The following is a 26121-nucleotide window of genomic DNA, read 5'->3' as shown; positions in this document are numbered from 1 at the left end:
TGATGCCACAGAACCTCCGAACTGAGTTAGTAATCTTAGACTTCAACATCCCTTTGTAACACTGTGATCCAGTTTTTCAGATGATGCCCTAAAAAATATCTTCTGTGGAAACAAAATATAGAAACAGCTTTTTAAGAAGATAAAACACAATCAATTTTGATTTTCTGTGTTAATAGAGGGAACTAGTGGTTTAGAAATCAAAAATAATTCCATATGGCTTTGGAATTTGTTATTATATATAGTTTGATATGTATATTCCTAGTGTGTTGGGAATTTATAGTACTCAAAACAGAAAACAAAGTACTGACATGGAGCCAACAAATGTTTAGATTCTTTGAACTAATCTATTGTTCTTTTGTCTCTTTTCTGTCCCTATGCTAAAGATATATAATATTGGAACCCAGATTCGTGCAAATAATATGTCTTGATAAAGTTCTATGTATCTGCTTTAAAAAAATTTTTTTTAGGATGGATTTTCTTCCCCTTAAAAGGACAGGGGTAATTTTTTTGGCTTAAATATTCTCTTTCCCACTGTGTGTGGTCTATAAATGACAAGTAAAGAGAGGCATTAACTAAGAGTAAGATTTGTGACAGACATTTCTACAGATAATTAAAAACAGATTTTGAATAATGTTAGTTTACAGTCTGTTCATACAAATCTTACCCCAAGGGATTACTTATATATAAATGAAGACTGCTAAGCAATATGCTAATACAGTGATGAGAACACATATGGAAGAGTAAATCTTAGAGCTGGAAGGAACTGTCATCTGGTCCAGAAAATTTAGGGCAAAGGAGATTAAATTAGTGCCTCAGCCCATGGTGATCTCAGTATTTGAGTATGAAAATATAAAGCACTAATTAACATACTTACCAACCCTAAGATGGAATTCAGTGCCTTACAAGATAGTACTGGCAAAACATTCACCTCAAGTTTATGCTCCAGGGAGAAGGGTTCTATCAAACTTTGCTCATTTTCCAGGCCACAGATTATATCCCTAAGCATACCCAGTCTTCTGATGAGTGAACACCATCAATTTAAGGGGATTGACAAAAATCAAAACGTGTAGATCAGTGTAACTCTATAGGCCAGACAATTCCTTTGTCCTCAGTGCTATAGTTTCCATGTAACAAGGACATCATTTTGACATTTTAAAGTCCTTAGGACTTTAATCAAATAATATATTTAATCACATAATCAAATAATATGTTTGATGCCCTAGTGTGTAGCTAATTTAGGGCAGAACTAGGTCCAGTTTACCAAAATGGCAGCATTAGGGCAACTGGGTCTCAAATATGGACAGAAGAGGAAACTGGGCACTTATAGAGGATATAGAAAAAATCGAGGAAGGCTAATTAAAATAAAATGATAACAAACAAGTATAACCTAGCATTTGTAATGTAATGTTTGTTAGTGAACGTTGCTAAAAGTAAAGAGTACCACTGTTATAGAGTCGTAAGTTTGAGAAATTAAAACTATTTTAGGTAGTTTTTGAAACCTCATATATCCTGATATTCTTTAACTGGCCTTTAAAAACTGCTTTAGCTATCCACAATAAAGAATGTAGATATCCACAAAAAATAACAGGAACTATAGGAGACTGTGTTTCCTCTGAATCTGCAAATGAAGATTATAATTTCAGTCATCCTTATTTTACTGTTAAGGGCATTTCCCTGTATTTCTGTTCTTTAAAAATGCCAGTTTAAACTGATTTCCTTAGGAAAACTAGCCTGAGACTTTTAGAGTGATCCACTGAACTGACATGGCAAGTCTCTGTAAATCATGTGACTAAAGGAATGAACCTGTGCAACCAGTTTTCCTGTTGGGCATGGAACAACAACAAAAAGTGCATTCCCATATACCTGTTGGAGGAAGGAAATCACAGGACAATCACTATTCACTTATGGTTTTGCTATTGCTTTTGCACTTACCTCGAAGGGTTTTACATCCAGTCGTCCCACCTGATTCAATGAGATACGTCTTTCTCTCTGTATATTTTCTACATTAGATGTGTCTGGTAAGGAGTAGCTTCTCCCACTTATTGATGCTTTTCTCAGTTCTGTTATGCTATGTCCAGTTTTTCTCAAACACTCCATCTTGAGTTTCTCAAGAGGTTGGGTTTTTACAGAAAGTACTGCTAAGTGTTCTGAGATAATTTCTGGATCTATTTTGATTGCTTTACTCCCAACGTGTGGAACTATTTTAATTGGAAAATTCTCTTCATTTGAATCTTGATCTGGCTCTTCTTCCTCTAACTCAGGGAGTGTATCAATAGCCACATGCTCTTGTGCCTTTTGAATAATTTTATTAACATCTAGATTTCCAGAGAGATTAGCATTTGAATTCTTTGTGCTAACTGTATCTAATGGAAACTGTGAAACTCCATTAATAATTAAACCAGCCACGTTTTTAGAGAAAACAGTGTTTGTACCTTTTATATCATCATAGAGTTCTTTATGGGTTCCAGATTGTTGCAGTACTTTACTGTATACAGAATCAATAACCTGAGAAATCATTTCTATGCTTTCTGGATTTAAAAAGTGTCCTTCAGGATCAGCAGCAACAAGATTAATGTTACTTTGGGAAATTTCAGCTGTCACTGATTTTGTCAGTTGAGATGCAATTTTATTTAACTCAGGCTTTGATAAATATTTTGCATCTTTGCTTGAGGCACTTGGCAACCTTACTATTTTAGCCAAGAACAAGGCCAGTGCTTCCTCTAAAAACCTGGCATCTAACATAGACTCTTTTTTGGATGAAGGCTTTTCCTGGGACTTAAATTCATCAACAATTTTGACCACTTTTTCCATAATTTTGACAGCTTCCAGAACTAATTCTGAACTTGATGCTTTGTCCTCTACTTGAGGTTGAAATTCAGAGTTGGAAATTTCCTTCACCATTAAAAAACCTATTACATCAGAGAGGACATTGCTTTTACCCATTAAATCCTTAAATATAGAAGTGTGTGAGCCAGAGTGCTTTAAAACACTGGTGTAAACAGAATTAACTACCTTTTCAATAGTTTCATTGTTGGCTAAAGGTACAGTAGGCAATTCCTTGGCTGGCGGTGCAAGTTTAATCTTACTTTTGGAGATAAATTCTTGTATTGAATTTATTATTTTTGAGCTTATTTTTTGCATGTCAGTTTCTAGAGATTTGGTTCTTTCCTTATCCACTTTTGGAAACACAGATAAAAGCTTTGATAAAAATTTTACAGCAGTTTCTTCTATCATGTTATAAGGCAGTATATGAACATGTGATGGTTGAGGCTGGGGAGCATCAGCAGTTTGGATAACATCTTTAAGAATATTTTCAACAACATTGTCAACTTCTGCACACTGATGTGGAGTTAGCTCTCCAGAAAAATAGTTTTGCAATTGATTGCCAGCCACTTCTCGCATAACTAAGTCAACTATGGTTTCTGAAAGGATTCTGCATCCACTGGCTACACAGTTTTGTATAATCTCTTGTGATCCAAACTGTGATAAGAGGTTATTATAAATAGAATGCATCACTAATTGAATAATTTCATCATCATTGGGATGCAAGCATTCCACATATTGTATAGTCATATCTTTATCATTGGAGATTGCTGTTGTAACTGTATTTAATAAATTCATTTGAAGGAAGTCCAATTCTGTGAACCAACTGTACTCAGATGTTTCTACTTCCGTGTTGGATTCTGTTAAGAAAATTTTGGATAAAAGAGCAAAAATCACATTTTCCAAAAATTTGTGAGGCAGCAGGATGGTATATGGTGATAATGTTTGACATTCTTTGCTGGCTGTTTGTGCCACCTTTCGGATGTTTTTAACATCTTTAGATTCCAGAGGCAAACATGCTAAAGCTGGAACTTCATCACAAAATATGAAATCAAGTTGATGTTGAAAAATTTCATTTATCACTGTACTGGCTAGTCTTCTTGCTAAATTTTCCCCGTTACTCTTTATATTTTTACAAATGGAATCCTGAGATCCATATTCCTTCAAAATATTGCATACAGAAGAATGAACAACTTTGTCAACCAATGTTTTATCAATTGCTTGTATTTTATCTAAAGATATCTTATTTGATGAGGGTTTTCTAGTCACTTTATGCATATGTGGCATTCTATCCACAGTTATTTTCTTAATGTTGGATGGTGTTTCATCTGTAGTTGATTCTTTATGCCAAAGAAGTGCTTTAGGAACTGATGACACTTTATCTACAGGTGGAAAAAACTGATTTCCCTTATGTGGCCTAAATACCTTAATTTGAGCATCTGAAAATTCCTTTAACAGTGAGTGCATAAGTTTCACAGCTGTGTCATAAAGTTCAGATTGATTTTCATCATCTCTTACATTTTGACGTCTATCACATGTTTGTGTTTCTGATAAGGAAGAAGAGATCAATTTGTTAACCATTTCAGTGATAACATCTTCTAAAAATTTAGCAGGAGCAATTCCGGGTTTAGTTTTTGGTGGGTAGTGAGGACTGTCTGATTTACTGGGTTCATTTTTAATCTCCTTACTTTTCACTTTTTCTGTTTTTTTCCCTCTCTCTCTCTCTTTCTCTTTCTCTCTTTCTTCCTCTCCCTCTCTTTCTTTATTTCTCTCTTTCTCTTTGACAGGGAGATTTTTGTTAATTGAGAGGGATGAATCCTTTGTTGAAACAGACTGTGTAAAATCTTCACCAACTTCTTGAATTGCAAGCAATGTTGTATCATTTGGGAGACTGCGGGGTTTTGAATAATTTGCTGATTCTGGAGAATTACATATTTCTAAGATATTGTCATAAATGTTTTCAGTGACATTTTGAACATACTCATAATCTGAGTATTGTTTCTCACTTATATCTGTTTGAGACGGAGAGTCTTTTCCATCCTCATTATTTGGCTTTTGGGTAACTGTTTTCAAAAAATTCTCTGCTGTGGTCTCTGTATTTCTTGCTTCAGATGTCAAAGATAACTGAAAGGGCGTGTCTTCTTTTTTAAGTGTATTTTCTCTTGTATAGTCAATCTTCTTTTCAATGTTTATTTCAAATTTTGGTCCAAGTACTTCCTCCTTACATTCTGTATCATCAGTAGGAAATTGTACGTTTATATTATTATATTGTCTCTTCTTATATTTTGAAACTGGTATGTTTTTCTTCTCAATGTGATTGTTTTTTAGAGTTATCTTTAAATCTGGCTTCTGCATAACTTTACTTTTCACACTGGTGGTTGGAAAAGTAACTCTTGATAAATTCTCATGTTTTTTAATGGAAGTTTCCATTTTATTTTCTGTCTCTTTCTTTTTGTTTGCCACACTTTCAGCTGACCCTGATAACAGGTTAACTATGTTGCTTTTCATAATTCTAGTTGCAGAGGGATCTATTGGATCTTGGATGTCACCTTTTTTCATTGAGGTCTCTTCAGTTTTGAGTCTCGTCTTTCTACTTATTGTACTTCTGTCTATTTCCAAAGTGTCCAGCACGTTTTTCTCGTTTATGGTTGAAAAACTGTGTTTATATGAATGTTTTGGTAAAGCAAGTTCATTCCCTTTTAAGCATTTGTTTATCTGTGTAGAGGTTTGCTGCGGTAAATGCTGAACCCTTTGGGTGATGTTATCTGGATTTAGAAATGAAAAGAAGGTGGAAGACCAGTCTCCTGAAAAAAGTGGTTGAATCTTAAAAGCAGAGATTGCCTTCTGAGCTAAAGTGGCAATCATTTCTATAACAATGTTACTTTTATCAACCTTCTGAATATCACTAGATCCATACTTTCCTATGAACTGATCATACACAAAATTGGATATTTTGTCAACTGTTTCTTTATGAATTGGTGGAAAAGAAAGCGTTTCTTCAGCATTTGGTAGAACTTTAATTTCACTTTTCCTAAATTCTCCTATCAGAGAGTTTGCAAATTTTATAGCTAAGCCCACAAGGTCTGGCTCTACCATTTCTTTTTTCTTAGAATCTTTAGTAATACTTGGAAGAGAATAAAATTTATGAACAAGCTCAACGATTACATCTTCCAAAAATGTAGCTGAATAAAGAGCAGGCTGTGTCTTTTCTTTATCAGGTTTACTAAGTACAGACACATGCTCATAATCAGAGAAGTCACTGGAAGATGGTTCTTCACCATGTAAAAATGGATGCAGATGATGATCCACGATTTCTTTCATGATGAATCCAGCTATTTTACTGAGGAATGAGCCTCCTTTTTTGTCTGTACCTTTCTGTACTTCAGCTTGAAATTCAGATTTCTTCAAAATATTATTACATATAGAGTCAACCAAACTCTCAATCACTTCTAATTGCATACTTTCTGCATTCTCCTCTGCTGTGGCAAGGCGAATCTCATGTTCAGAAATTTCTTTGATAATTTCATCTGTCAGTTTCGAAGTTGCATCTACAAACTCACAATCGGATGTAACTTCTTCCTCTTTTAGTTCACTTTCAGTGTCAGTTGAAGGGAAGATATGCACTAGCAGCTTGTAAATCATATCTTCCAAAAGAGAACGAGGCAACACAGTAATACATGATGGCAAGGTATGGCTATCCTTTGTGATGACATTAAGCACATTTCTGATGATATTATCAGCTTGAGGGGAAGAATAGGAAGAAGACACTAATTCTCCTGAAACTAATGACTGCACCTGATATTCATAAATTTCCTCCAATAGCAAATGATATATTTTTCTCCCAAAACAAATAGTGTCACTTTGTACAGCCCTGTATACTTGCATCAGAGATTTATAATCATCTAAAATTGTTTCATAAATTAGGTTGACTGTGTTTTTAACAATTTCTTTATATCCTTCTGAAAAACACATGTCATCATCAAAGTTACCTGCAACTAAAATCTCTGATGTGGTAAACTCCAGAACAATCGAATTTACTAATGTTGTAACAATACCAGTAATTTTGGCTTTTACTGTATCTGGGTTTTCAGCAGCCAAGAAATTGTGTGAGAATGCATAAAGGAGTTTACATAAAAGCTCAGAAATTACCTCCTCCCAAAACACAGCCGAGTTCACAATGAAAGATAACTCTCTCTTTTTAGGATCTATTGCTTTCTGTTTATATGTTTGATCAACTGCAGCTGAAACAAGAGTTTTATCTTCAGATAAAAATGACTGAAGATGGTGGTTAAAGATTTCTTTTATTATAAAACTTGCTATTTTTGAAACAGCTATATTACTTATACCTTTTTTATCTCTTGTAAGGGATTGGTATAGATTTGAACATGAAAGATCAGCATAAATGGAATCAACCATAGACTGGATATCTTTTTCTGAAATCATACTTTGTTTTTCATTCCCATGTTTAATAATACATATTGCATGTTTTGAAATTATTGACATAATTTCATTTATCAGTTTTGTGACTGTATTATTTAAGTCTGATTGAGAAGTATCTGGGTGTTCTGTCATGGAGGCCAATGGAGTCATCTGAGATATAAGCTGAGTGACAATTTTTTCCAAATGAGTATGTGATAACATGGTAGTATATATTGTTGATGCCTGCCTTTGAAATTTTGATTTGATAATGTTACACTGAAGTCTTTTTATTAAAACATTAGTATTGAGTTTGGAGTGTGACTTAAAAGGAATCTTTCCTATGAGGTGTGGATGAATTTGGAAATCAAAAGTTTCAGCAAGGATGATTTTAGTTATCCTTGCAGCCAATGTTTTTGTGTCATTTAGAAAATCTTTAGGAGACATTATTTTCATTTCATATTCTTGAAGAAGTTTGCTGTATGCCATATCAATAATGTTCTTGACTGCATCTCTCTCCACTGGAGGCAAACACAGTTGTTCCTCAGCATTCTCTAGAATGCTAACTTCAACTTTTGAGAATTCCTCTACTATCAAATGGATGAGTTTTTCAGCTTTATCAAACAGTTCATCTTCTGAATCCCTTACTGATGTTGTTTGTACAATGCCTAACACCCTGTGGAATATTTTGCTTAAAACCCCAGAGACTACATCTTCCAAGAAAGTTGAGGAATAAACACTGGCATAAAACCACTGTTTTCTCTCATCATCAAAATATTTATATGATGAAGAAGGTAATAACTTTCCATCCACAAATGGCTGAAGATGTTGTTGACAGATATGTTTAATGATAAAACCTGCTATTCTATCAATAAGAACATCATTACTGCTTGTGATATTTTGCTCAACTAATTCTTGAGACTCAGAGTTTTGCAAAATATTTTTGAATACTGAGTCCACGAGATGCTGAACATCATCTTCGGAATAAACAAACTTGGTTTCTTCTTCATTTTTTGAAAACCGAATTTCATGTTGGGAAATTTTCATCCTAATATCACTGATTATCTCTGAAGCAATTTCGTTGAAATTCATTCTTAATCTGTCTTTTGGGCTTTCTCTATCTGGAACAATGCTAGATGCAGGAGGAAAGATTCTAGATAATAGTACTCTTACCATGTCTTCCAAAAACGTGTATGGCAGCAAGGTGTTATATGGAGATAAATTCTGACTTGTCTTGGTAGATTTACTGATGTTACCAAGAGTGTCCTGAACAATATTCTCAGCCATTGAAATAGAAGAGGAATATGATGACACATCCCCAGAAAATAGAGGATGAAGAAGGTAATCTGAAATAGCTGCTACAATTAACTTTGTAATATTTTCCACAAAAATATCACTGTCTTCAGACTCTTTATCAACCTCAGGGTCTAGCCCATGCTGTTTTAAAACATTTCTATAAATCGAGGTGACAAGTTTATCCACAATATCTGTATCTGCAGAGGTGTAAGACTGTTCTTTACCATCATATAGAATGTGAATTTTAGCTTTGTTAAAATGGTTATTTATTGAGTTTACTATTTTTTGGGTCATATTTTCTAGTTCAATTTTAGTGTTATGCTTTGGACTGAAAATCTTTGATAAAAGTCTGGCAACAATTGCCCCTACAAATGTATCAGGATAAATACCTGAGGGTGATGGCATGTGGGGTCTCTGTGACTCTATAACTTCATTGAGAACCTGTTTAACCATATTTGATACGGCATCCGATGGAGTCTTTGGACGAGGTAAACCTTCTCCACACAAAAATGGCTGAAGATGATTTTCAATAATCTCTTGGATAATAAAACTGGCTATTCGGTCAATCATAATTGGGCTTCGGCTGGCTATACTTTTCCGTATTGAAACAAGAGAATCAGACATTTGCATAATATTGTGATAAACGGTATCCACCATCTTCTGGAGGTTTTTTCCGCTACATAGATACTGATTATCATATATAGTGAACCAAATTTTATGTTTTGAAATGGCTGACATAACCTTATTTATTATACAGGTAGACATTTCATTGAAATCTGAACTCATGAAATATTTGTTTCCCAAAGGGGAGGTCTTGTTGGGTGAAGGAATCAGTTGAGATAAAAGTCTTCTGATGATGTCTTCTAAAAATGAATGTGACAACATGGTACTGTAGCCTGTTGAAGACCTGAACTGGGAAGTAAATTTTCTCAAGTTATTTTGAAGTTTCTGCAATATAATTTCAGCTTGGAGAGGGTAATATGAATTTGGTATGAGCTTTTCTCTGAAGCAAGATGGGAGTTGGTAGTCTAAAATCTCTAACAATATGTTATTAGCTATTTGTTCTGCTATTGAGGTATTGTCACATGCCAGATTATCATCACAAGTCACTTTCAATTTATATTGCTGTAAAACATCATAATAAACTGAGTCAACAATTCTACTAATCGTTTCTTTATGGATTGGTGGAAAACACAGCCTTTCTTCAACATCCCGTAAGACAGTGACTTGTGCGTTATTAAACTTATTTACTACACCATTGACAAATAATGTATTCATCTCATTGAGCCGGTCCTCGGTGATGTTTTCATTTTTTCCCCACAGTGAAGTAGAGAGATTAAAAAACAGTTCTGAAATTATCTCCTCCAAAAATGTGGCTGAATACACACCGATATTTATATCTCCTGGATATAGCTTATTATGGATGGGTATTGAATCCATATCCTTTGTTCCCTGTCTTTTGAGAGGGGACACAGAAGTGGAATTTACTGAACATTTCTTGCCAAATGGCGATTGCTTTTGGGGGCTAAACCCTCTGAGATTATTCAGGGATCCTGTCAAAGCATTACCATCATAATTCATGAATCCTAAAAAGGCTTTACCTTGTCCTAATTCTGTTAATTCTGGCCTTTGTGAATTTATGAAACTAGACTGTATTTCTCTTCCTGTGTGCCTCAAATGCTTGTTTGCAAAAGGTGGGCTTTGGGGGAGTTGTGTACTGTGACATAGTTTGTCCATCAATGCTTTAACCAAGCTGTGGGAAATAATAGTAAGCATAGAGTCTGATGATAATAAATCTTGATCCATTTCTGCCAGATTTTCCAAATAGCCTGACATATAATCTCCTTGAAATTGTTCACAGTCCATTGCTCCCTTACAATAATCAAATTCTTTGTCTTCTACACTTTGCAGTATTTTTAAAAGTTTACATTCTTCCGCTGATATTTCATCAGAAAGAGGGCTATTATCAAGAAAAACAGTGCTTGTGCATTTTTCCAAAAGTGTTCTGATAAGTTTCTCACACACGACATTGAGAAGAAAAACTGATTTGGGGGTGAGGCCAAAGTTATTTCCAAGTATGCTATTAGTTTGCTGCTCATTTGAGGATGAGAAAAATGTTCCTGCTTTTTTATTAGAATTCATGGCCTCACCTGGATATTCATCTGGTGAAAATAAATCTAAAACAATATTAAAAACTTTATTGACTACTTCTTTGGATTCACAAGTTTTTAGACTACCAACCAGATTGTCTAACTTACATGCCAGATAATTTAATTTATTTTTTTGAAGGAGATGATCTATTTGGTAAGTAGATGCTTCACAATTTCTGGATCCTTTCTGTCTTTCCATGGTATTTGTTTCATTGCAAATGGGCACACTATTTTTTCTAAGCACGGAAAATGATTTTTTTCTTCCATTGCTTTCAAGATGATGGTTTTTTCCTGTTTCTCTGGACATTACATGAATTACTCCTGTTAAAAGATCCTGAAAGAGATTATCAAAGTCATCAGCAGCTACTCCTGGGCAGTAAATGTACTTTGTTTTTAAAGGACACATTTGTTGTGCAATGTCAACCTCTATAATGTTACTGTTAAAGAGGATTTCGGTAATGATTTCGGAAATACTTAAAGCAAGTTCTCCAATAGAAATTGACCTACTCTCAAACATTTGAGAATCAATTGAAATAATCTTGTTAAATGTTGCATTTTGGCTTTCCAATGCTTTCTCTTTTTCTCTACTATCTTTGGTGTTACCAGAAATGCTTGAAGTTAAATGGCAAATGACAGACTCAGTAAGATGTTCACAAAATTGATTAAGTGAAGAATCATTGTATATGCTTCTTAGAGGCTGTTGTGATTCACATTTTTTCCTTGATAATGTAGAAATAATAGATTTCTCCTCACTGGAAGCTGAAAAAAAAAAACCTGATCATTTTTAGCACACATGAAGAGAAATATATAAAATTCAATATATTGGAAATTATTTACATATAAATTTCACCTATGGAATATCTCACTAAAGAAAATGAAAAACATAATCAAGAAAGATATTGGATTTTTTTTCAGATATTTATTTCCCACATGTAGAATCTTTTTTTTTCCTCACCTGTAGAATCTTAATTTTAGCCAAAAAATTGAGAAAATAATCCTAAAGAATTCAAGTCTCCAAGTCAAGTGCTGATATCTGTCTTGCTTAAATGGGTAGGGGCTCTAAGAAGCTGCAAATCATACAGAGAAATGATTTCCAAGTTTAATGTTATAATCTATCATGTCTCCAGTGATCTCTAGAGAGCTCATGTAATTAAATTTTTTCAGTGAAAACATTTAATGTTAGGCTATTCATTACTTTTAGGATGTGATGCAATAATGACTTGATTGAAATGAAAATGTGCTAGGAAGGCTGGGGATAGGTTGCAATGTCAGCAGAACTGTAACCCCTCGATTATAGTTTGTCATAACTCTACTCTTCTTTCAATTCAACAGAGTATTTATTGAAAATCATATACCTACTTAGGATGGCCAGCTTCTTGGAAGTGGCAGCCAGAAAAACACACTATTATTTCCTCAAAATATCCTCCAAATGTAATCATCTATTATGTATCTGCATGTAAAGTCAGGCAACACTCTGTGGAGATGGAAGCTTTAAGCCTGGCTTTGACTGCTAGACAGGATTTGGTCATATTGAGATGAAGGGAATGAGGAAAAAGAGTATTCTAAGGAGAAGAAGGAGCAGGAGTAAAATCACTGGAAGGCCTTGAACATGTCTGGAAAGAGAGAATAGATTTGATAGAAAGGGACAAATACCAATGGGATGAATTCATGAATCCTCTCTTTTTTTTTCCCCTTTATTAGTCTCTAAATTTAGTTAGGCTATGTTTGGAGAAAGTCTGTTTATGAGCTTGAAATTGCAGACACACAACTATCCATCTTGAAAGAATGCCAGTTTTGGGGCACCTGGGTGGCTTTGTCAGTTAAGTGACCGACTTTGGCTCAGGTCATGATCTTATGGTTCATGGGTTTGAGCCCCACGTTGGGCTCAGTGCTGACAGCTCAGAACCTGGAGCCTGCTTTGGATTCTGTGTCTCCCTTTTTCTCTGCCCCTCCCCTGTTTGCACTCTCTGTCTCTCAAAAATAAGTAAAAAATGTTTTTAAAAAATTAAAAAAAAAGAATTTCAGTTTTAAGGATGAGAAATGATCTCCCTATGCAGGTGGGTAGGACTGGTAGTATGTGTTCTCCTATTAAAATGATTGGCAAGTGATGTATATGAACTGATATTACAGCAACTAATTATTGCAATTATTGATCCAGTTCAGGGACATTTTAGTATTATTATATTAAATTTTATGAAATTTCCAATAATCAATAGGTTTTGAGATGCAAAAATGGCTATTACATATGATTTAACCTCTTAGAAAAGAAGTGAAAATAACTTTGTGAACATATGTTTAGACTTTAAGGATTGTAAGAATAGTGGAATACAAACAAAACAAGATTGGTAATACCTCTGTCCTTATAAATAATGACTAATAATGGCAAAGAATTCAACTGTACACCTTGGAAAGAGAAATTGCTAACCTTCAATCAATTAACTGTGTATTTGGTATGGGTATAAAGAAGTCATGCAAAAAAAAAAAAAAAAACAACTTTAAAAACGCTTTGGAACTTGTATCTCATAATCAACCCAAATCCCCTCCTTTAAAATAATCCCATTTTTTTCTCATCTGCATATATGGAAAACAGCAATAGACTTACTTGTTCAGATTCAAGCCAGGTGTATGTTAAACTTTTTTTCTTTCTTTCTTTTTTTTTTTTTTTTTTTGTATCCTGATATATAAGAAGTAATTAAATACTCCACCTCCAAGGCTATTTTTAGAAAAACAGTAAGTGCAGCTTCTTGGATAGAAGAGCTTTTATACATATCTATTTTTTTCTGAATTATACCAACTTTTAAAGTAGGTTGTTTCTTGCTTACCTCTAGTTTCAAAGTTCTTGAAATATGTGACCACAGATGTGGTGATATGTCTTGCTACCAAATGAATTTCATTTGGACCCAGCTCGTGATCAGCAAAAGTGATGACTTTAACTTCCTTCAGGGTCTTTATCTTTGGGTATCTCTTACTTTCCCATTTTTGCAATAAAGAAAAATCTCCTCTACTGGCTTTAGGTTTTTTATTTTCTTCTTCAGGTATACAGCTGTTTTTTTTATCACACATTCTAAGCAGACTTTTTTCCTCATTCTTTTGTCCGGATATTATAGACACAGAGTTTTGCTTTGATATGAAAAATGGTTTCATTGTTTCCATGTTTTCATTAATGCGTGGTTGACTTGGAAAACCATAGCTTGATAGCACAGTACTGACAATATTTTCTGCAGCTAAACATATTTTGAGTGGAGATACAGTTGTGTGAATTTGGTTTGGCTCAACTGGTTTTAGAGTTTCATAATGAAATACTCTCGGATTTTCACCTTTTCCTATTTCTATGAATGACATGACTTGTTTTAATGCTGCTTCTGTGGATTCATTTGCTTTATTAAACAGTTTTTGTAAGACACTTCCTTCAGGGAGAGAGCTGATTCCTTTCATGGTTTGGTCAAAAAGGCCAAAGTTCGATTCCCTCGGGCTGTAGTCTTGTACTGGGTTTCTAGAGCATGATGTTATGTTTTCTGAATCAAGCATTTCCATTGGCTCTGAGCTTTTAATTGTACCTTCTACAGAGGGTCTGGCATATGAGGGTAAGTTCGATGAAGGCTTATGCCTTTTTTTCGTATTTTCCTCTGGATAACACACAAAACTAGGTACACTGATTTGTGAAGGATTATTTCCCAAAGTAACTTCCTTTAACTTTGACATGGGCATTTTCATATCGGTTGCCAATTCAACTTGATTAACAATATAGGTATTTTCTTTTCCTTGGAACAAACTTTCCTTTGGAAGGTTATTGATATGAGTGCACTGGTCCATTAGTGTGCCAATGATCTCACTTGCTATAACAGTCTCTTTCAATGTACTAACTAAAGATGGTTCCACTTGGCTTATTTCTTTATCTAGCTTGTTCTTAATTATACCAAGCATGTCACTGACAATATTAACAGCATATGTAAATAATTCTGAATGGAATGAGTGAACCTGTAGAAGGGTATTCTGTATGTTTTCCTTGGAAATAATAGTATTTGAATTGGGTTCATCAGAAAACTTTTTCAATGGTTGTAATTTTGGCAGCATGTTTTTGCTTAATAGCCTCTGTTGGATAGGGAAAAAGTTTTCTATAGGCATTTTCACTATTTCCGAAAACTCATATTTAGAGATATATTTAAACTGCAAATCTACAAATGACTCTAAAATGTTTAAAACCCTTTCTATAATTTCTCGAACAATTTGGTTGCTAGATCCCAGAGAAATTTGGTTTATTGTCTTTATGTTAGATATTGGTACACTGCCGAGGATGTCCTTGATTGGCAAATCATATTTACTTTTAGTACTAATATGTTCTTTTCTACTTGCTAGAGTTTCTTGCCTACCTGGAGAGGGCACCTGGGACAAAAAACAGAGCTGTAATTTTTCAAACAGCATTTCAATAATTTCCCTTCCAAACATATTAATTTGTGCTTTGGTGTCTTCAACTCTAGTAGAGCTTCCTTTAAAATGATTATAGAACCTGCTTTCGCAATCCTTAAGATGTGGCAAATTTAAAAGTGAAAGAGAATGTTCTAATTCTTTTGTTTTTATTGGGATTTCAGTCAGCACATTTTCAGCTATCGTCATTAGTGTATACTTTTCATTTTCCATATCATTTGATTCTGCTTGCCATTTGTCAAACAATTTTTTAAATACACCTTCTTTAGGAAAAATCTGTTCTAGCTGTGAAGAAACATTTTCCCAGTAAAAACATGCTTGTTGTTTGGCAATATACTCTGCATCTGAATTCCCCTGTGTAAGTCTGAGATCATCCACATGTGAGCATTTGATTGGAGAAGCCACATTGCGGTTACTTGTAGCATATAATCCTTGCAAAACTGTGTTAACTATTTTATTTGCTGCCATGATTTGATCGAATGGTAAAGCTTTAACACTTATCATTGCTCTAGTTTGCTTCATCTTTTCAAATTCTTTCACAATTGTTTCCAGGATATTACTTACTATATCTTTGGCATACATTTTTAGTTCTGAAGTGGGCAGTTTCATTTCCAGTAAGTTTTGGGCATCACCTGTTGATTGGGTGTGTGGCAGCCCAGTGGTAGCCTTGGACTGATTGCCTTTTGGAGTCTTCTCTCTAGGACCTAACTTGGTCTTGATCTTGACCTTAGAACCACTAGGTCCTAGGTGTGATTTTGTTTTAAATTTAGGCAAAGGAGTAACTTTTGATTTTGCTTTTAAACTTGTTTTAAAATCTGGTTTAGGGCTGCCCTTAGAGCCCACTTTAGAACTGTGTAGCTTTAGAGGTTGCAACTCATCAGAACAACTTTCAGGGGACAAGGTCTCTTCTAGATGAGTTGAGGCAAAATTTATTATCTTATTAAGAACTATTTGGACTAAATCTTTCCCCACTTGCAATGGTGAATATTGAAAAAAATTGTTTTCTAATAGAGAGACATTTTGACTGCCTGCATAAGGATAAACCTGCGGTATCACACATCTGGTGGGATTACACCCTTTTCCTACTTGTTTAGTTTCTTTGATGCATGCTGCTTTCTTAGACAAGGTATCATTGTTGTCAGATGCTTCTTTTTTGTTACTTTCATTTAATGATGTAACTATAGAGTACATTTTCCCCAAAACACTTTCGACTATGTCATTTGTTATGCTGTTAATCTGTGATTGAAAGTTTTTTTGTGTTATGTCTGACGTTTTAATTTTAGAATTAGATACAAAGTGGGGGATTTCATTAAATGGCTGCAAATGGCCTATGATTTCCATTATTCTTTGATGAACTGTAGTTAACACTTCTTCCACTGCACTGAGCAGTGCAGCCTTTTCTTTTTGTTTTGATTTTCCATTTCTCATAAATATTTCTTCCAAAAAAATATTCTGGCTTTCTTTTTCCAATGCCATTTGGTTTTGTTCTAAAGGATATTTTGAAAACTGAGATAGTTTATTTTTCTCTTGCTCTCTTTGTCCTAGCAATATTTCATTTGATACGGTTAGTTGTGAAAATAATTGAGGATTGTCTTTTGAGTAAACACTAATTTCCTTTGCAGATCTTTTATCATATACACTCTCTAAGATACTGTTCACAATTCCACTCACAATGATGTTTTCTTGGAATAAAATGTTGTTTGGATATGGATACATCTTTTGGATTTCTAAGTCTAAGTCATTTTTAATAAGTTTCAAAGTGGCACTGGCAATGATATCAGCATATTCCTTAAGAGTAGCTTGTGATAGATGAATTGGGGACTCAAGATATTCTCTGTACCTTGCAAAAGTGGAATCTGTGAGTTCTTGGCTGCGGATAGTTTTAGTGGATATTTTCAGGACATTTGATTCCACTTGGCTTGATTCATGAAAGATGCTATCATCTTGTTTATAATTTTCCAGTTCCAGGCTATCAAATGACTCTTCTTTAGGCTGGAAAGCAAGAATAATTAGTGAATCTATTCTTTCTGTGGCAAAAGCTTCTAACCTATTGAAAATAATTTTAGTAATGAAGTTGGCATTTTCCTCACATGGGTCAGGAGCAGATTTATTGTCTTCTTTCTCTATTGTTATCTGACAATCATCAGCATAAGCTGATTCCAGATTTCTTGAGCATGGCCAATGCTCTGTTTGTCTTTCACTTTTTGACCCCATAAGAGGAGGCTGTTGACACTCTACTTTTGAAGATATGTCACAAACAGTCAGGGGCAATTTTGCAGAAGTAAGATTCTTTGCATTTATGCTAAGCATGACAATAGAACTGAGATTATGAAGAACAATATCCACTATATCATTAGATATCAAAATGACATCTGATTTAGGCACTGAAAGTTTTGGGATAATCTTACTTGCATCATCAGTGAATATCTCAGAGTTTGCTCCAGAATGTTTTCTAGCTATGCTACATTTCCGAGTGGATGTGGCACAAGGTAGATTATTCTGATACAGTGTTTTTTCGCAAATATCACATAAGATACCTTCAATGGTATCTTGTATTTGAAACTGAAGTACTTTTCTATATTCAGTCTTATTAAACAGCTTTTCAATAATACCTTCTTGTTGATCTGAATTAATCTCTTCCTCAGAATTGTTTTCGTCACATTTTCCTTTACATGACACAATATCTAACACCGTGTTAACAATCTGACTTGCAATATTTTCAGAAACCACAATGTTATGTGTTAAGAAAGGACTTCTTCCCCTTTCTTTATCTAACCCATGTTTGATTCCTTGTAAAATTTTTTTAGCCACTTCTGTTGCATATGTATTTAATTTATTTAAGGAGAGTTGGCACACTGAGTTGGTCTTTTCTGAGGTAATACGATCCACTGAGCAAGGGGAAAATTGGTCTTCAGAATACAAATCTTTGACTGATAATGCTTTGCTTAATGCATTTTTATCCAAAGCCACTGGCACTGTGAAGTTGATTTTGGGACAAAAGAGAGATTTTACTTTGGAAGTAGCAAAAGTTTCTAAATTTGTTAATATTGCCTGTACAATATCTTCAACTACATTTACTTTAGCCTGTTTGTCAACACTGAATCTGGACTTAGGAGTACAAGGGTTCTTGTCTAGCACAGTAACAGAAGACTTCCCTCCATTGGTGTGTTCATGTAAAGAAACATTTGCTCTAAAGGTGATGGTTTTATACCTATGTTCACCTGTGTTTCTTTCTGGCATGGCAGCTGCATAAAGCTTATGAAATACAGTTCTAACAACATCATCTGCCACTATGATTACATCTGCTTCAGACACTAAAGGACCCATCATTTTATCTATTTTATCTATAAATTGAACAGATGTTTGAGGAATTGGCTCATCAGTGTTGTGAGGGATGCCACTTAAATGAGAGTGGGATAGAGAAAGCACGTTTAACTGATTGACCAACGCACTGTGGAAAATTTCATTCAAAATGTTTCTTATAATGGGAACGACTGGAGATTTCTGTGGTTCTTTGAGTTTCACTTCAATTTTGCTTAAGGCTCTCTCTAGAACCCACTGTTTAAGAGAATCTGATTTAGTTTCTTCTCTTAATAATGTTCTCTCCACAGTGAATTCTTTCTCTGTATGTGAGGCATCTTCAGGAAATGAATCTGATTCAGCACCTCCAGGAAGAAAATTTCCATAGGTTGGCCTGTATTGATAAGTTTTAGTGACTCCCTCTTCAGATTCAGTTTCATTAAACATATCTGAGGACACTGTATCTAAAATTAAATTGACTATATTCTTAAGCACTTGTTTCTCAGGTGGTAGGGTATTTACACTTGTCCTTAAATCTAATGAGTTCATATTTAATTTTGTTTGAATAGCTTTCAAAATAGTACTTGATATCTTTTTTGCATTCATGTATAAAGCAGACTGCAATAGTTCTTCATGTGTGTCTGTGAAAATACTGGGACTTTCACATTCCAAGTCGATCTTATTGCTTTTTTCATTTCCATCATTAACACAACCCAGAGTTTCTAAATTTCCATTAGCAAACCTTTCCAGTTTAGCAAAAACCATATTAAGAATATCTGAAGCTACGTTTTTCAGTTCATTTGGATGCATTTCTTTTGTTTTTCCTGTTTTGGAAGTCACCGAAGCCATGGTTTTTGTTGTGCTTTTTGTCACTTCTTTATTACCCTCCTGAATCATCCTGGAAACTATGCTGGAGATCATGTCAGTGCATTTGGCCATTTCCTTAATAATTGAAGCAAATGACAAGCTGTCGATATCAAGACATTGAGACTCTGAGACAGCTTTAAATCCAGAACTTACAAAACTGGTATCCGTATCAAAACTGCATAATTTTGCAAGGATGTATTCCAAAATTGTTTTGGAAATGATCTGAATATTAGACTTCAATGCAGGAGCCATTTGAGGATTTTCATTCTCTTCTCTGCCTTGTTTACTACCACAAGGTGGCTGATGGTGAGGATGGGCTCCTATGAGCTTACATAACATTTCATATAGTATTTCTCCAATACTGTCTAACACTCGCAATCTGGCATTGTCTTTGAGATCTTTTGCATTTACAACACTATGGAGAGCACAGGGGGTAGCCAAACATTTGTGAAAAGATTTTTTATCCTGCCCACTTGGCAAAATGTCTTGTTCATCAACATCGTCAGATCCATAGGAAGTTGCAGGCTTTGGCTGGTCTGAAGGGAGTGAAATATTGCTTTGATCTGAATGTCCACTAGATAACATTTCACAAATACAAGTTAATAACGGAGATTCCATAAGGTCATCATTGAGATTTGAGACAAGAGATTCTAATTTATCAGTGTCAGCAAAAAATCCTTTACCTGTAAGCAATTTGGCAGGGTCTATTTCCCTATGATTTAGGGTTCTGTTACTAAGTTCTAGTTCATTCTGGATAGCACGCAAAACAATGTTTACCACTTTAGTTGTGTAAGTACTAAGTTGAGATTGTAATGAAGATTGCCTCACGACTGAAGGTTTGAAGACCATCTGCAATTTCTGACAAATGAATAACTTCAGCTTTTTAACAATTGTATTAATGATCTTACCGGCAATGTCATCTATGGGTTGAGGTTCACTTTTTTCAGATTTTAACAGAGAAGGCCTCACAGTATCTACACTGAATGAACATAAATATTTCACTTTCTTTTCACTGTCAAGCCATATTTTTAATGGCTTTTTATTTGGTGTTTCTTTGACCATGTGAGGAGTATCAGAACTATCTAGAGAAGTTTGAACTGATGATGAAATGGAACCTTCGGTGGTATTTGGAATGCAGCTTAAGGCCTTATGGAGTATATTTAACACAGCGTCTGTTATTTCTTGAGCCACTGCACCAATTTCTGACATGGAGAACATCTTGTCCATCCATTCTTGATGTGACAGTCCTTGAGATTTTTTTGAAACAAGAACAGAAGAAGCTGCTTTGCCACTTTTACTGTCTAAGTGATCAGAAGATAGGTCCTTGAGCATTTCTGTTAAAATACTTTTAACTATGTTTTCTGAAGCCTTTTGTATGTGATGCTTTTCATCTTGGCTGAAAATCAAACTGTCTCTATTCAGACAGGGTTTTTCCTTTACAATTTCTTTATTATTAAAAGATGGTAGCCCAGTCTTTAATCCCTCATCGCAAAATGCAACTTTGTTTCTTCGAGAAGTAGCTCCTTTAAGTGGTTTGCTATTCCTTTTGTATTCAAAGCAAGTGTTTCCTTTTTTAAACCAATTCTCAGGAATTTGTTCCCAAGATTTTGGCTTTTCATCTTTAAAAGATGAATCAAGCACATTTTCCACAATTCTGTCTATTTCTTCATTATCATCTTCAGAATAAAGGACCATGCCAGGAACATTAACAGGTGGAAATGGTCTTCTAGACATAGGACCATTTGATAATCTAGTGCCAGTAAGTCTGTACTTTCCTTCAGCGTCAGAAGGACTTCTTAGTCTAGAGTGTCTACATTGTTTAACATCTCCTTTTCCTGGCTCCTGATGCAGTTGAGTGAAAATATCATCAAGAAGCTGAAGGAATATTACTGTTTCTTCAGATGCAATAAGTCTCTCGTCATTAAGTTCAGATTGTATGTATCCTAGTATAGTGCTGATTGCTTCCTCTATATAGCCGACCAAAGAGGACTGGGAAAAAATATTTGACATTAAACTTTTTATTTCATCTTTAACAATTAAATTAGCAGCATCAGGTTCAGGACTACATTTCTTTTTGTCGGCTCTTTTGAGGGACATGTATGTTGGGTCTGTCACAGGTTGCTGATCGGAAAGTTCAACTGCATCTTCAAGATGAGGCAGTTCATTTCGCTTACAAGAGGCAAGAGTCATCAGCTTTTCTAAAATGGCATGTACCATATCCTCTGCAATGTCACACATGGGTTCCACATTAGAAGGCAGTGAAGCTTTTAAAGGTTTTCCATTTGATGGACTGAGGTATTCTCTACTGGGTATTAAGCCCGGCTTAATGTCAACTGACAGATCTTCTTGTGAAAATATCTCAACACATTTTTTCTCAACTGCAGACTGTAGCTTCTCGAGCATATTCTCCACTATCTCTGAGGCTGTTGAGCAGATATCAACATTGTAAAGCAAGTCTCCCTTTTCAGGTTCACTTTGGTCCACAAAAACTTCAGCAGTAACAGAAGAAATAGAGGGAATGGCCTGTGTTAAATCAGACATTATTTCTTGAAAAATGCTTTCCAAAATCAATTCAGTTTCCCCTTTTAAGTGGCATTTAAAGTTAACAAAAACATTCTTCAAATTCTTCATTTCATCCATGGCTTTTGCTTTTTGATCAGGAACAAGTAGACTCTCTAAGCCATCTGTTTCAGTAGTAGCATCCTTAGATTGTTTTGTGCCTGTTTCAAATGATGTTAAAAGGTGGCTATCCGATTTACAAGCTCTGAGCTTAGGATTTGCATATACCATACTGGTTTTATCATATTTGAGTTCTGATGTTATAGCTGGCCCTTTCACGTGGCATGTTTCTCCCACAGATGTTCTTTCGATGTGAGCAGAAGGTGGTTTTAAAGGTGTGGTTGGTTGCCTTATTGAGACGTCAACCTCAAAGGCACAGGGCTCTTGCTGAAATGTTTTAGCAGTAGCAGATGTGTAGCTTCTGTATGTAAGCTCTCCACTGCATGTGCTACAGAAACTTGAACTCTCTGAAGAGAGGATGGAGTCAGAAGACCCTGGGTATGCTTTATTCCGGAACCTTTCTTCGTATTTCGTGATGGCTGGGTATAATATACTGGTCACTGTAGCTACAACCCAGGTCATTACATTCTGAATTATACTATTCAGTTCTTCAGAAGTTACCTGGAAATGAGGCAAGAAGAATGAAGAGAAAATCATTTAATAACTTATTCTATTCTGGGACAGAGGGTAACATTTAATTTTTTATATAGAACAGTGCATAGCTGGATACTATCATAAAGAGAACATAATGAATTTATTTAGAATCTCAGATTAATTTCAAATCGACTTATTCTGTACCGTAGTAAAATATTTTTTGTAGGTTTTCATTTGATTCACATTCCCTCAGAAGTTTTTTATTGTTTTTTCCCAGCATTCATTGCTGAGATAAATGACTTTTTGATGAAATAGAAAAAAAATCTCACCAAACTGCTGTCTAGCTACATAACAATGCTTCTGCAAGCGTTGGCAAGAAGAAACAGTGTCTACAACCCAGAAATATTATTTAGTAATATACCAGATTATTTACAACAAAGTATTTCTCAAAACATGTGGTCAAAACATTTGGGTGCTTTCAGAGGCATCTGTCTGTCTAGCTAAGATGTAAGGATGAAAATAAGCCATCTCTCCTTCCCATTCTCTGCTGCAGAGGTGAATCTGTGATTTATATATATATGGAAATGACTGCAGCTAACGTTAAGAATTATTTGATAGCAACAAAAGGAAATGCTTATGGAGACTGAATCACTTTGCATTGAACGAGACTATCAATGCAAACTTATTTTAGGTAAGAAGGCTGAGAAATGATGATGCAATGAAAGAACAAATTAGATAGAAAAAAAAAAGGGCTCCACTAGACTGGGGTCTGAAAGAGTCAGGAGAGGAAAAGGGTAGAGAAATTGAATTCCTCATTTTGAACCAGAAATATAAACCCAAGGACCAGATTTGGATAACCATTTTCTTAGTAGTTAATGGTGGTGACACAGATTACACTGGACCAAAAGCAGAAATAGAATGCATGTGTAGAATTCTATCAACCACGACTTATTTCCTGAAAATAAATTTGAGCTTGCAAAAATTCTTTTGCCTATAATAAATGAGTAATCTGCTTTTAAATTGTTATTACTCTTAAGACATAAAGGCTATAAACATTAAGTAATTGACCTCAAAGTCTGGAAGGCTAGTATGATTCCTGTGAAGAGGCTGCTGATACCCAACATATTACCTTAAGTTAGCATGGAAGTATTCATATTTCAGGGCAACATTCAAAGAAAATTTAACATCTATACAACATACTCTCTCCTGATATATTGGGAGAGTATTTAGAGGCACCCTAGGGAGAGCAATTCTATCTTATTCTAATTCATGAGTCTGCCAATATATTTTTTTCACTTATTGTACAATGGCTAGTGATTTGAAAACATATTTTGGATGAAGGAATATATTGTATAATACTTGTTTTATATAATGACATCCTAAATCAAACATTTTTAAAATAAAATATAAATTTTAACAGAAAAAGTAATTGTTATAATCCACTGCAATACATAATAAACTAAGACATTCTATATACACTACTTTTGTATTCAAACTTTATTACCAGGAATAACTTTTTAAAAATCTACATTATTATTCTTAGGCTAGGTGTGAGAAAGAGTTTCTAAATTTTATATATGAAAGAGAGATATTCCAAAAGTTTTCTAAGTAGTGAAGTATAGGAATTAAAACCTAGTTTTCATTTGCTTTCCATTTTAATGTTAAACTAAGAAATATTCCCTTGAATCAAAGCTTTTATATTTGCTACACACTCTATGACTTGAGCAAGTGTCCATGGGAAAAAGTATGTCAGAGTATGTGTTGTTCTCCAACCCCTTTCTATTTCCTGAGTGGTCTGACTAGTTCCAGACTAGGGCTTTGTAAATTGGACCATATTATCTGCCTATTCCAAGTCTCAACTCATAGGTGACAAGGTACCTTTTTGTGTGACATTCTATGGTGACCAGGCCACTTCTTACTAAAATGTCTAGAGCTAGACCCAGGCATCCCAGCTTACCAGCCAAGTCTGCAAAGCCATGTCACCTAATGGTTTCCCATGATAAAATAGGTTTGTGGTATTTGTTGCTGTCATGATGGCTATGTCCTTTAATGTCATTCCACACACCTCTATACCCATGAAACTTCTCTCTGAAGGGCCAACATTATCTTTTGATAAGAACTTTAGATCACTGAAAAATTTAAGAATTAACTGAAAGTAAACTTTAAAGAAAGGCAGAGGAAGACATTAATATCAATAGGTGATTCCTCATTATTATATTCACAGTTTTTTTTTCTATTATGACACATTAGAAAGTATGATTAATATGCTGTTCATCAATGATACATACTTTTTCTTGCCAGCAATTTTGTAAGAAGCTCTGTTCTCTGTAAAGTCAAGAAAGGTTGAGCATTTAGTTATTGTCTAGGGTCAAGAATTGATATAACTTTTTCCAAAATTTCTAATCATTAATCACCTGCTTCTTATCTTTATATCTGAGAGTTTTTCTATAGAAATTCAAAAGGAAGAATAAGCTTTATTTTTTGTCACCTCCTCCCCCTCTCTCCAATTTATCCTGCTCCTTTGATACTGGCCCACATACTTTATTGCTTGAAGGTATAGAATTGTAGCTGATGCATAAAAAATACATCTATCTAAAAATTCTACTTCTGACCCTCCTTTGCCATGCCTGCTTTGTGGCTCTCTGGAGGAAGACACAGAATTGGAGAGAGAAGGAGACTTGTCCTTTCTGTTCACTAAAAGGCACCATAAGGTGGCAAGGTATTTGAGAAGACCTTTCTGACAACTCTATGCTCTCATCAAACAGCAGGAAGGGAATATGTGAATGATTATTCAATAACTGCGTGTTAAAATAATTAGTTTCTAGCCATGGAATACCAACTTAAATGTAGACCTTTTCTATATATGAAAATATTCTATCATGTTTTCTAATTAGAATTATTTATCATCACACACTAATGAAATAGAAAACACAGTTTCTGAATTATAACAAGTAAAATAACAATAATTAAAATTAGAGGAAAAACAAGTCATTAATAAAACAAGCTCTAAGACCATATGATACTTTCATAAATTTCAACATGGGCTCTTTGCTTATATTCAGGTATATGATATTCTCATATATTTCAACATAGGCCCTCTTCCTACTTTCTTAAAAGAAAATTGACATCCCCTTTCCAGTTTTGAAGGCCTGTACTATCCATTATAAAATTCAATTTTTCCTGGAGTCTGAAATTCAATGAGAGACAGCAAGACTGGGAATTATATCCTAAATCTTGGCAGAAAAAACAAAAACCAAATTCAAACCAACCCTCCCATCTTCACCCCCCCAAAAAAAACACCAAAAAAAAAAAACACCCCAAAGAACACCTTCATTGGTTTCAGCTCAGAAATTGGGCTTGGTAAAAACCATACTTAGACTAAAACCTTTTTTGCAGTATGGAACGTGGAGAATGAAAGCTGATGTCAGTGACATGTCTTTTGGCCTTCTTTATTTCTTCAGGATCTGATTTCTCAGGTCAACCTAAGCATAGTTTTCTTCTTTTAGATATTTTGCAAGTTAGCTCTCCCAGATTCATTTTTCTGTTCCCTTCACATTATACTGTAGAGACCAAATAGAACTCAAGGAGTCCAACCTATTTACTAATAACTGTCTCCAACAGGCTTTCTGTCCCAAAGGCCTGTATATGGATCCAAACAAACAGCAAAGACCTAAGAATAAAATTAACCAAA

General features: G+C 34.7%; 1 protein-coding gene across 3 annotated transcripts in view; it reads right to left on the bottom strand.

Annotated features, from left to right (window-relative positions):
* The window catches only part of FSIP2 (fibrous sheath interacting protein 2), a 104674-nt gene that overhangs the window by 34876 nt on the left and 43677 nt on the right, over positions 1 to 26121 (bottom strand). For all 3 annotated transcript variants that reach the window (XM_086719107.1, XM_086719105.1, XM_086719106.1), the window contains 3 exons: positions 24719 to 24755; positions 13508 to 22457; positions 1933 to 11444 (listed from right to left, as the gene is read on the bottom strand). In XM_086719107.1, coding sequence (XP_086575233.1) covers positions 1933 to 11444; positions 13508 to 22457; positions 24719 to 24755 — 18499 coding nt within the window. The remainder of the gene's footprint in view (positions 1 to 1932; positions 11445 to 13507; positions 22458 to 24718; positions 24756 to 26121) is intronic.

This window comes from Puma concolor, chromosome C1, assembly GCF_028749965.1.
Source record: "Puma concolor isolate L17-30 chromosome C1, mPumCon1.1.hap2, whole genome shotgun sequence".
Taxonomy (NCBI): domain Eukaryota; kingdom Metazoa; phylum Chordata; class Mammalia; order Carnivora; family Felidae; genus Puma; species Puma concolor.
This window is presented reverse-complemented; position numbering and strand designations above follow the sequence as displayed.